The sequence below is a fragment of the Mesoplodon bidens genome, assembly GCF_964165515.1.
Source record: "Mesoplodon bidens genome assembly, chromosome: 3".
Lineage (NCBI taxonomy): Eukaryota > Metazoa > Chordata > Mammalia > Artiodactyla > Ziphiidae > Mesoplodon > Mesoplodon bidens.
In genome coordinates this window covers 92,013,417-92,028,956 of record NC_138178.1, presented here as the reverse complement: position 1 = coordinate 92,028,956, position 15,540 = coordinate 92,013,417, and the positions used below count along the sequence as shown (strand labels likewise).

The 15,540-nt window shown below is 41.6% G+C and overlaps 1 protein-coding gene across 13 annotated transcripts in view; it reads right to left on the bottom strand.

Annotated features, from left to right (window-relative positions):
• Nucleotides 1-257: 257 nt before the first annotated feature.
• The window catches only part of PPIP5K1 (diphosphoinositol pentakisphosphate kinase 1), a 50,147-nt gene continuing 34,864 nt past the window's right edge, over nt 258-15,540 (bottom strand). For all 13 annotated transcript variants that reach the window (XM_081226834.1, XM_081226828.1, XM_081226836.1 and 10 more), the window contains 2 exons: nt 5,171-5,284; nt 258-2,535 (listed from right to left, as the gene is read on the bottom strand). In XM_081226834.1, the coding sequence (XP_081082960.1) occupies nt 1,601-2,535; nt 5,171-5,284 (1,049 nt within the window). In that variant the 3' untranslated portion in view covers nt 258-1,600. The remainder of the gene's footprint in view (nt 2,536-5,170; nt 5,285-15,540) is intronic.

Here is a 15,540-nt window from a genome sequence, read left to right as displayed (position 1 = left end):
ATCAACTCCTGACACTCCCAAGCATGAGAGTTAAAAATTAAGAGGGTGATTTCAATGATCTGGTGGGAAGGCACTGTACCCTTTGGTGCTTCACAGAGAACCTCTCTTCCCGGTAACACTACTTATTTAAGAAATTTTGGGATTGTAGGCTGATTGCCATAGGGACCTCCTGGGATGTTTAATCTCCATATTTTTAAGGTCCATTCCTGCTCAACTATAATGGCTTTTGACTGGTTCAGATTAATTCAGTCACAGTCATTCATTCTTTTTTTTTTTAATTATTTATTTGGTTGTGCCAGGTCTTAGTTGTGGCTCGCAGGCTCCTTAGTTGTGTCACGGGTGCCCCTTAGCTGCGGCCAGCAGCCTCCTTAGTTGTGGCATGCGAACTCTTAGTTGCAGCATGCATGTGGGATCTAGTTCCTTGACCAGGGGTTTAACCCCGGCCCCCTGCATTGAGAGCACAGAGTCTTAACCACTGTGCCGCCAGGGAAGTCCCCAGTCATTCATTCTTGAATTCACAAGGACATCATCACCACCATTATTATGGTTGACTATTCTCATTATATTTATTGAGCACTCATAATGTTCCGGCCCCCAACTCCAATGACCACATTACCCCTCCTACTCATCCCCATCCCCATCCCCATATCTTTGGGAAAAGCTTCATAATCACACCTGGCCTTAAAGACACAATGATATGAGGACAAATCCTATGGGGACCCTGGAGTATTTGGTCTTTGGCCAGTCTGTCCCTGGCTCGACTACAGAAATATATATATAATCTTTGCTCATGTCTGTACAATACTGATCTCTGCTGATTGCTTAAAATAGAACCTGATTTTTCTCTACTACAGTATCTCCTAAGCCATATAGTCCCACAACAAAAGGAGGCCCAGCTTTACAGATTGGCCAAGAACCCCCATAGCATTTTAAGTAGTTACTCTGAAATTTTCACAGCAATCTAATACCTATTTTTCCCTAGAGCGATTGCCCAGAGGAACAGGACTAGGGCAGAGAGGGCACCTGGGGATATGGAAACATCCATAAGCCCAATCTAAAAATTTGTGGCCATGATGGATATTTGTTTGGGAAAGGAACTCTTTTTTCCCAGACATTTCAGACAGCCATCCTGGGCCCACCTGAGGATACTAACAAAGACAAGAGTCCCCTGAATGCGCATATGGTCTAAGGGTACCTTGAAAAGTTGTGAATATTTTCCGGAAAAGTAGAGACCTTGGAGTCCCCTTTTGCACTTGCTACCCCCAGGTGTTGTCTTCAGCAGTTAAGTGGCAGTTCCTTTACCAATCTGGGATTTCCTGGGATGATCAGAGAAAGTTAGGTAATGATAGACCCATTTACCTCTTGAAGGAAATTGTATTCAAGTCTAATGGCTGGGTGAGAAGTCAACAGCTGGTTTAACATGAAGTTGGCTCCTCCCCAAGCCCAGCTCTGGCACAGGTATGCTTCATGCCAAGAGGACTGCTTCCTCAGACACCTCTGGTGAGATCCAAGGCCTTAATGCTGGCGGGTGAGTTAGCCAATAGAAAAATGTGCTAGCTCAAATGTCTGGTATAGTGTGACACCACTAATGAGAAAATGATTAATCACATGTTGCTGGCGGAAGGGGTGAGTTCTGGTCACGGGCTAGAGACTGGCTCTGAAGGTTTGCATTGCTAGATGGATACTGGACTTGAGGAACATCCTCTCCAGACAGCTGGTCAATCAACTCAGGGACCACATAGGACTGCTGCTGATTCCCGTCCTCTGGGACCTCCTGGACATGCATATCACCCTCCCCAGGGAACTCTTGGGATGGTTTATCAACCTCTGGGATGTCCTGAGACAACAAAATGATTGCAGAAGCCTCTTGGGCCAGCCTGCCAATGTCCCCAGAGAATTCCTGGCATGACTGGCTGAGCTCCTCAGGGATCCCTTGGGCTGGTTTGCCGACTTCCACGAGGATTTCCTGGGCCAGGCCATCAACCCCTACAGGGAACCCAGGGACCTGCCTGCCAACCTCCACAGGGACCCCCTGGCGTGGATGGTTGGCCTCCTCAGAGTTCTCCTGGCAAAGCTCGCAAGCTTCCTCAGAGACTTTCTGGTACAGTTGGCTGGCATTCTGGCATGGTTGGCTGATCTGAGGGACCTCCTGGCATGTCTGGTTAACATCATCACGGTTCTCCTTGCATGGCTGGCTGATGTCAGGGACTTCCTGGCATGGCTGGCTGACCTCTTCAGGGATGTTCTGGCATAGCTGGCTGACCTCCTCAGCAACCTTCTGGCATGGCTGGCTGGTTTCCACAGGTGGTTCCTGTGGGGACTGGTTTCGTTCAAAAGGCTCTTGCTCCCCTTCTATGGGGAGCTCTTGTGCTCCATTCCCAATGGTCTCCTGGAGCAGCCCAAGGCCTTCATGTTCTTCAGTCACATGTGAATTTAGGGAGGGGTGATCACTGAAGCCAAAATGGCAGTTACCATCCACTGCAGTAGGGGAGGAAGGACCAGCACTGGACACAGTGCTGGAAGGGCCACTGCTGTCTGCAAAGCAAAGTCAGGAGACCAAGTCAGACAAGGTGGAAGAGTAGGCTCTATGTATGTAGTTCAAATGCCAGAACAGACGGCCTATATTACTCATGTCTTTGGGAAAGAGGGTCTGAATTCTTCTTAAGTTTTGCAGAGACTCCTAAGTTAGCCTAGCCCAGGAACTGTTGCTCTGGCTTAAGGTGTACTACAGGAGTGGCACTAAGGGACATCTAAGACTTCAGGAGAGAGTGCTGAGGCCCACTTCATCCAGTTCTTTCATAAATGTACCCCCATTCCAACTCCAAATTCCCATGGCCCCTCATTCTTACTTTGGAGGCATATGAGCACTTCATACCAGTGGTTCACAATTAGGGTTACATACCAAAATTACATACCAAAATTTTTAAAAAATAGATATTTCCAGGTTCCATTTCCAGAGATTCTAATTCTAGATTTAGGGTAAAGGTGTGGGATGTTGAAACACTCCCAGTTAAATCTGATGTATATCTTTTGTTAAGAATTACTTCTTTAAAGCACATTTCTGGGGCAGAGGTAACCTTTATTTACTGCCCAAGAGACAAATAAGCAGGAAAATGTAGAAAAACTTTGTGAATCAGAATAATAGGAAGGAAAATGATTTACTCAAAGATGGAAGACTGCCATGAAATCTCTAAATGGCAGCAATTCTTTTATTTTTTTTAAATGGCAGCAGTTCTTAATTAACCTTTCTGGAGGTCACTGACCCCCTTTGAAATTCTAGTGAAAGTCATGGACTATCTTCCCAAGAAAATGTACATATGGATATTCCCCCTCACCTTTACATATAATTCCTGGGGTTCATAGACTTTACCCTGAAATCCATCTACAGATCCAGGGTTAAGACCCTCTAAGTCTTGGGACATACAGTGTGTGTTACAGGCTTATGGATATTATATACATATAAAATATAAAAACTAATTTCCTAGATCTTGAGAGTAGTAAATGAAGGCCTTAGAGTCTTCAGTTTCACTGTGGGACAACTCCTACCCCAACTTCTACCTCTACATTAATTTCTAGTAGGGGACTAATCTACTTTTCCCTTTGTAAATATCATACTAATTGATGGTACTGTAGCTTTAAAGCACTCTGATGTCAATAATGATAGATTTTGGAAATCGGGGACACCTGAATAGCTTGTCATCAATGAGAACCAGGGAAGTTGGTAAACCTGAGTCTGCAAAGGCTCCAACAGTCATTGAGTTTAAGGAATGCCAGCTATCTCTTTTCTGTAAAGCAGGGGTCCTCAGCCCCCTGTCCGAGGCCTGTTAGGAACCAGGCCGCACAGCAGGAGGTGAGCGGTGGGCTAGCGAGCGAAGCTTCATCTGCCAGCCGCCTGCCATCGCTCCCTATCACTCGCATTACCGCCTGAACCATGCCGCTCCCCACTGGTCCGTGGAAAAACTGTCTTCCACGAAACCAGTCCCTGATACCAAAAAGGTTGGGGACCGCTGCAGTAAAGGATCATATGAGGTATGCTTCAAGGCAGAAAAAAAAAAAAGAGGAATGTGGTTTGGGGCCAACAAGGCCTATTTAGGGCAGACAGACAGACCCTAAAGAAAATGTTTATCAGTGAGGCTATACATCTGATACTGAGATTTAAAAAAGAAGAAAAAATGTGTAAGCTGAGTTCACCCAAGGATAGAAGTAGCCTTAATATTCAGCTAGTAGTTTGATTCAGACAAATCAAAGAGTTCAGACAGAAACAGAAGTTGAAGAAAGATAAGATTTCTAGGGCACAGAACCTATAAACACTATTGGACAGAGGTAAAAGGACCAATGGCAAGGTGAGTATAGGATAATCTGAAATTCAGGGGAAGAATTCTTGGTGTCAGGAAGGAAAGTTTCTTCTGCATAGAGGGTGCTAGAAGAAGGGCAAAATTCTACAACTGTTTGCCCCAATGCTAAAAATATGAATCTGTGCTTCAGTTCTATCCAATTAAAATAATGTTTGATTTTAGATAGTCCCTGGAGGTAGGACGAATAAGGAAAGGATCCTTCCATTGCCAGTGTCTCTGGGCCTTATCCCCTGTCTGGTCACCACTGGTATCTCTCCCCCTCTACAATTTCCCTAAGAACTCCTTGTGGCTCCACTGTTCACACTGTTACCAAGGATAAATAGTTATAGGCTAGAGATTATAAAGAAGAGATGGGGAAAAGCAGCACCTGAACTTGAACTAACAAATGAGAACAGACAACTTGAAAGAAGGGACAGGTAGAAAGTAGTAGCAGATTCTAGTTTCTTTTTCCCAGGTTTTCTATATATCCAGGTCTCCTCCCAAGTCATTTTTACTGAGAAAGCTGTAGAGACCAAATGCAGACTTGAGGAGAATGCAGCCTTCATCTTTTCTTCCCTAAAGGACCCTCTGAGCCACTGTCATTTAGGAGCCCCTCCAAGGAGATAGAGGGGACAGGGAGGACAGAGGCGACGGATGAGAGAGAATAAACAGATCCGCCCTTCACCTTGGAAACAGCAAGTGCAACTGCTTCCCTGCCTGGTTACTCCTGGTCCTTCAACCCTCATCTTTGTTTCCCTCCTGCGACGAGTCTCTTATTCACCAATCCCTCCATTCCCTCTTGGCCTTCTCTAGGCAGTTCCAAAACAATTACTTACACCAAGGGGGCTTTTCAGAGCGCTGCCGGAGTTGCAGTGTAGGTGAATGAAGAGTGCGAGGTGGAGAAAACGGGCTATCAGAGGTCTGGTTGCTGTGCATAGAGTCAAAGAGGGCTGGACATGTGAGGGAGAGAGAGGGAAGAAAAAAAAGGCTATGAGGAAGAATTCAAGAACCACAGGTTCTCAATATAAGTGAAAACCAACTTACACTTCCTCAGGCTGAGAAGTGGCATTTCCTAGGGACCCTTCATACAAACCATTTTTAATATTTTAAACTTTATATTATGAATATTGTCAAACATATTTTTTAAAAAGTAGTTGAGGGACTTCCCTGGTGGCGCCGTGGTTAAGAATCCGCCTGCTGGGACTTCCCTGGTGGTCCAGTGGTTAAGATGCCGTGCGTGGGCTTCCCTGGTGGCGCAGTGGTTGAGAGTCTGCCTGCCGATGCAGGGGACACGGGTTCGTGCCCTGGTCCGGGAAGATCCCACATGCCGTGGAGCGGCTGGGCCCATGAGCCATGGCCGCTGAGCCTGCGTGTCCGGAGCCTGTGCTCCGCAACAGGAGAGGCCACAACAGTGAGAGGCCCGCGTACCGCAAAAAAAAAAAATAAAAGATGCCGTGCGTCCAATGCAGGGGGTGCGGGTTCAAACTCTAGTCAGGGAACTAAGATCCCACGTGCTGCGTGGCCAAAGAAAAAGAAAGAATCCACCCGCCAATGCAGGGGACACGGGTTCATCCCTGGTCCGGGAAGATCCCACATGCCACGGAGCAACTAAGCCCATGCGCCACAACTACTGAACCTGCGCTCTAGAGCCCGCGAGCCACAACTACTGAGCCCAAATGGCACAACTACTGAGGCCCATGCTCCTAGAGCCTGTGCTCCGCAACAAGCAAGCCACTGCAATGAGGAGCCCGTGCACTGCAAGGAAGAGTAACGCCCTCTCGCAGCAACTAGAAAAAGCCCGCGCCCAGCAACGAAGACCCAACGCAGCCAAAAATAAATAAATATATTAAAAAAAATAAAGTAGTTGAAAGACTAGTACAATCAATACCTGTATATTCATCTCCTATATTTAACATATGTTAACATTTTGCCGTATTTGTTTCATCTATTTCTTCATGCTGAAGTTCTTTAAAATAAATGACGAACAGTATGAGACATTTCACCTCTAAATACTTCAGTATTCATTTCTAAAATATAAGGAATTTTCCTACATAGCCATACACCATTAATAAACTTAACAAAATTTTAAAATACCCTAATATCATCTTAGTACCCAATCCACATTCAAATTTCCCCCAATTATTCCCAAAATGTCTTTTATAGTAAGATCCAAACATGAACTATGCATTCCATTTTATTATGTCTCCAAAGTCTCTTTTAACACATTTTTGACTGGAGATGTATTATGGCCACAGGTGTTAGTTTCTGCAAAAATCCCCCAGTCAATAATGTGTTACCTAGAATCGAGCTCCCCCCTATTTTTTTTTTTTTTTTTGCGGTACGCGGGCCTCTCACTGCTGTGGCCTCCCCCGCTGCAGAGCACAGGCTCCGGACGCGCAGGCCCAGCGGCCATGGCTCACGGGCCCAGCAGCTCCGCGGCATGTGGGATCCTCCCAGACCGGGGCACGAACCCGCATCCCCTGTATCGGCAGGCGGACTCTCAACCACTGCGCCACCAGGGAGGCCCCCCCCTATTTTTTTTATACTGACTTTTTTAAAAAAAATAAATTTATTTATTTGTATTTTATTTATTTATTTTTGGCTGCGTTGGGTCTTCATTGCTGCTTGCGGGCTTTCTCTAGTTGCGGTGAACAGGGGCTACTCTTCGTTGCGGTGCGTGGGCTTCTCATTGTGGTGGCTTCTCCTGTTGTGGAGCATGGGCTCTAGGTGTGCAGGCTTCAGTAGTTGTGGCACATGGGCTCAGTAGTTGTGGCTTGCGGGCTCTAGAGCACAGGCTCAGAAGTTGTGGCGCGTGGGCTTAGTTGCTCCATGGTGTGTGGATCTTCCTGGACTAGGGATCGAACTTGTGTCCCCTACATTGGCAGGCAGATTCTTAACCACTGTGCCACCAGGGAAGTCCCTCATAGTGACTTTTTGAAAAGAACAGGCCAGCTGTCTCACAGAATGTCACATTCCACACTCTGGATTTGTCTGATTGCTTCCTCACAGAAACATTTAACTTGTTTCACTATCCCTTGTACTTCCTATAAACTGACAGATACAAAAGGCTTGATTCAATGATTCAGGTGTTTTCTCTTTTTTTGTTGTTTGTTTTTTTGTGGTACACAGGCCTCTCACTGTTGTGGCCTCTCCCGTTGTGGAGCACAGGCTCCGGACGCACAGGCTCAGCGGCCATGGCTCACGGGCCCAGCCGCTCCGTGGCATGTGGGATCCTCCCGGACCGGGGCATGAACCTGTGTCCCTTGCATCCGCAGGCGGACTCTCAACCACTGCGCCACCACGGAAGCCCTCTTGTTTGTTTTTAATTTTTTATTTTTGGCTGCGTTGGGTCTTTGTTGCTGCACACATGCTTTCTCTAGTTGTGGCGAGTGGGGGCTAGTCTTCGTTGCAGTGCACGTGCTTCTCATTGCAGTGGCTTCTCTTGTTGTGGAGCACGGGCTCTAGGAGCGTGGGCTTCAGTAGTTGTGGCATGCGGGCTCTGTAGTTGTGATTCACGGGCTCTAGAGCTCAGGCTCAGTAGTTGTGGTGCACGGGCTTAGTTGCTCCACGGCATGTGGGAACTTCCCGGACCAGGAATTGAACCCATGTCTCCTGCATTGGCAGGCAGACTCTTAACCACTGCACCACCAGGGAAGTCCAATTGAGGTGTTTTTCTTTTTCTTTTTTTTAGTGTAAAAACAAATGCTTACTTTCTTTTTTTTTAGGTTTTGATAATTTTTTAAAAATTGAAGTATAGTTGATTTATAATGTTAGTTTCAGGTGTATGGCAAAGTGATTCAGTTATGTGTATATATATTCTTTTTCAGATTTGTCTCCACTATATGTTATTACAAGATATTGAATATAGTTACCTGTGCTATACAGTAGGTCCTTGTTGGCTATCTATTTTATATGTAGTAGTGTGTATATGTTAATCCCAAATTCCTAATTTATCCCTCTCCCCCCTTTCCCCTTTGGTAACCATAAATTTGTTTTCCATGGCTATGAGTCTATTTCTGTTTTATAAATAAGTTCATTTGTATCATATTTTAGATTCAAAATATAAGTGATATCATATGATATTTATCTTTCTCTGTCTGACTTACTTCACTTAGTATGATAATCTCTAGGTCCATCCGTGTTGCTGCAAATGGCATTATTTATTCTTTTTTATGGCTGAGTAATATTCCATTGTATATATGTACCACATCTTCTTTATCCATTTATCTGTCAATCAACATTTAGGTTGGTTCCATGTCTTGGCTACTGTAAATAGTGCTGCTATGAACATTGGGGTGCATGTATCTTTTCAAATTACAGTTTTCTCTGGATATATGACCAGGAGTGGGATTGCTAGATCATGTGGTAGCTCTAATTTTAGTTTTTTAAGGAACCTCCATACTGTTCTCCATAGTGGCTGCACCAGTTTGCATTCCCACCAACAGTGTAGGGCTCCCTTTTCTCCACACCCTCTCTAGCATTTATTGTTTGTAGATTTTTTGATGATGGCCATTCTGACTGGTTCAATGATTCAGTTTAAATAACTTTGGGACTTCCCTGGTGGTGCAGTAGTTAAGAATCCAATGCAGGGGACACAGGTTCGATACCTGGTCTGGGAAGATCTCACGTCGCGGAGCAACTAAGCCTGTGTGCCAGAACTACTGAAGCCTGCATGCTCTAGAGCCCGCAAGCCACAACTACTGAGCCCACGTGCTGCAACTACTGAAGCCCACGCACCTACAGCCCATACTCCACAACAGAAGACACCGCAATGAGAAGCCTGAGCACCACAGCGGAGTAGCCCCCACTTGTGGCAACTAGAGAAAGCCCGTGCGCAGCAATGAAAACCCAACACAGCCAATAATAATAATAATAATTAATAACTAAATAACTTTGGCAAGAATACTTCAAGAGGTGATCCTGTGTACTTTATATTGCATCATATTGGAGGAACATAATGTCTCATTATCCCACTAAGGCTAAATTTACTAACAAAGTTAAAGTGGGGCCCATGAGATCTCACCATTGTAAAGTGTTCCCCTTCTGATTAGAGGTAATCCTTTGGCACTGTGGAACCTGATCAACATTTCACCTAATTGTGTTAGTATCCATTGATGATCCTTAATTATTTTATTAGGAGTGTCAAGTGGTGATTTTCTAATTCTATTAATTCTGTATTTATTAGTTGGCATATTTTCTGTAAAGCAGAGCTTTCTCTCTTCAACTGGGGCCATTTGATTACATTAAACTGCAGTTCTTACTGAAAAGGAGGGATACGTGTTTATTTCCCTTTAATTAGTTTTCAGAAGAAAGAGTTGGTGAAAAGTATTCATCAATAGTGACAGATGATTATTATTTTATTTTACTTTTGTTCTCTTTTTTGTAAGATTATGAGCTTGTAGATGTTTACATGTTCAGTGCACTTTAATCAATTACAATAAATTACTCTTTTTAATGTTAAAATATTCCAATTCTGGTCAGTGGGAGCCTCTTCAGGCTTGATTGCTTCCTTGCTTCTGTTACAACATGCCTCAGGATCACCTTGTGCTTTCCTTGCCCTAGATCATGCATCCTCAATAAAATTGGTTCTTGGTGAAAGTGAAAAAACTTAGATATTCCACTGGTTTGTGGTCCATCAAATGGCTACAATACATAAACAGTCATATTGGAGGAAAAAAGTCTAAAAAGGCTCTGTAACAGGGGGTGTGATTTTAGTGAAAAAAAAAAAAAAGAAGAAGAAGAAGAAGGTTAAAAAACATGGGCCTAGACCAGGAATCCAACCATGGAATCCTGGTTGCTTTTAGTGGGGAATGATATGTAGAGACCAAAATCTAGGTGCCAAGGGAGCTCATTGATACTCTTCCTAATGCATGATATTAGAAAAAGCGTTAAAAAATGGAAATCATATTGATATTTTCAATTCAAATTTAACATTACAGCACTTTAAAAATCTTCTGAATTTATATTTGTATCTAATTTATCTTACTTTGAGAATTTTTATTCCTAATAACAGAAACATAATTACTTATTTGCATTACTCTATTATATGTGTGTGTGCATATGACACATACGTTTCATAATAGTATCAATATCACTACTAACAATTAAACCACTGAATGAGGATTAAAATTATTTTATATTTCTTTTTCTTCCACTAAATAATTTACAGTCAATGTACAGTATTCCAAAGTTATTTGAAAAATTATTTTCCCTGTGTGATTCTGTTACTATTTTGATATAAAGCTAGGGTAATTTCTTTCCATTTTTTTTTCCAATTTTAGGATTTGCTTCTTTTGATTTAGTCTTATATTTTGAAAAACATTTATAGGTTCACAAGTCAAAGGTTTATAAAAAGGCATATTCAGAGGAAGTTGCTTTTTCTTCATGCCCTTCAGCCCCGTTCCTATTGCTCTCCGGTGGTAAACATTTTTATTAGTTTCTGGTGTTTACTTTTATCATTTCTTTTTGCAAATATGTATATTTTCCCCTTATTTCCCCTCCTTATAGAATAGGTAACATACTATCAACACTATTCTGCACCTTTTTTTTTTCCACTTAACAATATATCCTGGAGATAACTTCATATCAAAACACAGACCTTCCTCATTAGTTTTAACAGATGCATAGTACTCATTTGAGTGGACATACCACTGTTTATTCAACCACTCTTGTACTGAAGAACTTTTGTGTTGTTTCCAAAAATAATAAATAAACAACATAAATTATGTCACAATAACTGTATACAAATGTTATTTCAACTTTGTGTACAGTAGCTTCAGAATAGATTCCTAAAATTGTATTATTAGATAAGAGAGTAACTGTATCTGTAATTCTCTGAGATATTACAAAACTTACCTTCATAGGGGTTGTACCATTTTGCACTCCCACCAACAGTGTATGGAACTGCCTCTCTCGTTTTAGACTTGTCAAGAGAATGTGTTATCAAACTTTTGGATTTTTTACAATCTAATAGGTGAGATACGATATCTCAGTGTAGTTTTATTTATTTATTTTTAATTTTTTTAAAAATTTTATTTATTTATTTATTTTTGGCTGTGTTGGGTCTTCATTGCTGCATGCGGGCTTTCTCCAGTTGCGGCAAGTGGGGGCTACTCTTCGTGGTGGTGTGCGGGCTTCTCATTGTGGTGGCTTCTCTAGTTGTGGAGCATGGGCTCTAGGTTCGCATGGGCTTCAGTAGTTGTGGCACGCGGCCTCAGTAGTTGTGGCTCATGGGGTCTAGAGCACAGGCTCAGTGGTGGCGCACGGGCTTAGTTGCTTTGTGGCATGTGGGATCTTCCCAGACCAGGGATTGAACCCATGTCCCCTGCATTGGCAGGTGGATTCTTAACCACTGCGCCACCAGGGAAGTCCCTCAGTGTAGTTTTAATTTGCATATTTCTTATGATCGAGGTTGAGCATCATTTCACATGTGTAACAGCCACCTGTATTTCTTTCTTTGTAAACTATCCTTTTTCAAAAATCACACTTTTGGTCTTTTCCTTCCTGATATGTAAAAGGTCTCTGTATGTTAGGATGATTAAGCCTATATGTGATATAAATTGCAGAAAAAATTTTTCTTTGCTTATGATGTTGCTATTGGTTTTGCAACATATAAAAAATGTTTATATGGCTTAGTTTATCAATCTTTTCCTATTGTTTCCCAAATTTGAGTTTGAGTCAGAATTAGGTTCTCCTTACTTTCAGGTGATAAAGGAATTTATCACCATCACCCCTGCTTACTTTTAGTAGTTGCATTGTTTATTTTTTTAATTATTATTATTGAAGGGAAAGCCATATAACATAAAGCTAACCATCTTAAAGTGTATAATACTGTGGCATTTAGCACACCAACAATGTTGTGCAACTGCCACCTTATCTAGTTCCAAAACATTTTCATCACCCCAGAAGAAAACCCCATATCCATTAAGAAGTCACTCCTCATTCTACCCTACCTTCAACCCCTGGAAACCACCAATTTGCTTTCTGTCTCTATTCTCTCTCTTTCATATAAATGGAATCATACAATATGTGACTTTTTCTGTCTGGTTTCTTTCACTTGCCATGTTTTTGAGGTTCATCCATATATTAACATATATCAGTACTTCATTCCTTTTTATAGTTCAGTAACATTCTATTGTATGTATATACCACATTTTGTTTACCTATTCACGTACATTTCAGTTGTTTCCACCTTTTGACTATTGTGAATAGTGTCACCATAAACTTCTGTGTGTAAATATTTGTTAGAGTACCTGTTTTCATTTCTTTTGAATATATACCTGGGAGTGGAATTGCTGGGTCAGATAGTAACTCTATATTTAACTTTTTGAGGAATTGTCAAACTGTTTTCCACCGGGGCTGCACCATTTTACGTTTCCCCCAGCAATGTACAAAAATTCTAATTTGTTCATGCCATTACTAACACTTTTCTGCTCGCTCTTTCTCTCTCTTTTTAAATTATAGCCATCCTAGTGGGTGTGAAGTGGTACCTCATTGTGGCTTTGATTTGCATATCCCTGATGGTTACTGAGGGTGAGCATTATTTCATGTGCTTCTTGCCTATCTGTATATCTTCTTTGAAGAAGTGTCTATTTAAGTCCTTTGCTCACTTTTAAGTTGGGTTGTTTGTCTTTTTGTTGTTGAATTGTTATATTATGGACCTTTATCAGATATAAGATTTGCAAATATTTTCTCCCTTTCTATAGGCTGTCTTTTCACTTTCTTTCATGTTCTTTGATGCACAAAAAGTTTAAATTTTGGTGAAGTCCAATTTATCTATTTTTTTTCCTTTTGTTGCTTGTGCTTTTGGTCTAAGAATCCATCAGCCAACTCCTTAGGTCATGAAGATTTATCTTATGTCTTGTAAGAGTTGTACAGTTTTAGCTCTTATATTTAGGCCATTGATCCATTTTGAGTTAACTTTTGTACGTGGTATGAGGTGTGTGGGGGGGTCCATCTTCATTCTTTTGCATGTGGGTATCCAGTTGTTCTAGCACCATTTATTGAAGAGACAATTCTTTCCCCATTAAATGGTCTTAGCAACATTGTTGAAAATCAACTGGCCATGGAAGTATGGGTTTATTTTTGGACTATTGATTCTATTCCATTGGTCTATATCTTTATCCTATGGCAATCCCACACTGTTTTGATTACTGTAGTTTTGTAGTAAGTTTTAAAATCAGAAGATGTGAGTCCTCCAACTTTTTCTTTTTCAAGATTATTTTGACTATTCAGGTCCTTTTGCAATCCCATATGAACTTGAGGGTCAGCTTTTCCATTTCTACAAAACAGTGCATTGGAATTCCAATAGGGATTGCATTTAATCCAGAGATCTCTTTGGGGAGTACTGTCATCCTAAAAATGTTATGTATTCTACATGAACATGGAATGTCTTACCATTTATTTAGGTCTTCTTTAATTTATTTGAGCAATGTTTTACAGTTTTCAGTGTACAAGTCTTTAAACTTCTTGGTTAAATTTTGCTCCCAGGTATTTTATTCTTTTGGATGCTATTATAAATGGTATTGTTTTCTTAATTTCCTCTTTAGATTGTTCATTGCTGGTGTATAGAAACACAACTGATTTTTGTGAGTTGATCTTGTACCCTGAAACACTGCTGAATTTGTTTATTAGTTCTGGTAGTTCTTTTGAGGTTTCTTTTCCATTTTCTCTATACAGGATTATGTCCTCTGTGAATAGCGACAGTTTTACTTCTTCCTTTCCGATTTAGGTCCTTTTTTTTTTTTTGCCTAACTGCTCTCCCTAAAACTTCCAGTACAATACTGGATAGCAGTGGTGAAAGTGGGCATCCTTGTCTTGCTCCTGATCTTACGGGGAAATCTTTCAGTCTTTCACCACTGAGTATGATTTGTGCTGTGTTTTTGTTTTTGTTTTTTAATATGTATTTATTTATTTGGCTACACCAGGTCTTAGTTGCAGCACACAGGACCTTCGCTGCCTCATGTGGGATCTTTTCTGTTTTGTTTTTCTGTTTTTTTTACATCTTTATTGAAGTATAATTGCTTTACAATGGTGTGTTAGTTTCTGCTTTATAACAAAGTCACGTGGGATCTTTGATGTGGCATGTGGGATCTTTGGTTGCAGCATTTGGGCTCCTTTAGTTGTGGCATGCAGGCTCCTCTAGTTGCGGTATGTGGGATCCCTGACCAGGGATCGAACCCTGGCCCCTTGCATTGTGAGCACAGAGTCTTAACCACTGGACCACCAAGGAAGTCCCTAGGGGTTGTTCATAAATGTCCTTCATAGTGTTGAGGAAGTTCCTTTCTGTTCCTAGCTCGGTGAGTATTGGGCTTTGCCAAATGCTTTTCCACATCAAGTGACATGATTGTTTTTTTTCTCTCTTTGTTCTATTAATGTAGTGTATCACATTAACATATTTTCTTACGTTGAATCACCCTTGCATTCCTGAGATAAATCTCACTTGATCATGGTGTATTATAATCCTTTTAATGTGTACTGTTGGATTTGGTTTGCTAATATTTTGTTGAGAATTTTTTTGGGGGAGGGGATTGTTGAGAATTTTTGCCTCTCTACTCATAGGGGAAATTAGTCTGTAGTTTTCTTTTCTTTTTAAATAAATAAATTTATTTATTTATTTATTTATTTATTTATTCATGGCTGTGTTGTGTCTTCGTTGCTGCGTGGGCTTTCTCTAGCTGTGGCAAGCAGGGGCTACTCTTCACTGTGGTGCACGGGCTTCTCATTACAGTGGCTTCTCTTGCTGTGGAGCATGGGCTCCAGGCATGCAGGCTTCAGTAGTTGTGGTGTGCAGGCTTCAGTAGTTGTGGTTCATGGGCTTCAGTAGTTGTGGCTCACGGGCTTAGCTGCTCCACAACTTAGCTGCACGTGGGAATCTTCCCAGACCAGGGCTCGAACCTATGTCCCCTGCATTGGCAGGCAGATTCTTAACCACTGCACCACCAGGGAAGCCCTGTAGTTTTCCTTTCTTAGGGTGTCTTTGTCTGGCTTTGGTATCAGGGTAATGCTGACTTCATAGAAAGTGTTTCCTCCTCTTATATTTTTTGGAAGAGTGTGAGTAGGACTGGGGCTAATTATTCTTAAATGTTTGGTAGAATTCACCAGTGAAACCATCTGGTCTTGGACTTTTCTTTGTTGAGAAGTTTTTGCTACTGATTCAGTCTTTTTCCTTGTTATAGGTATGTTCAGATTTTCTATTTCTTCTTGA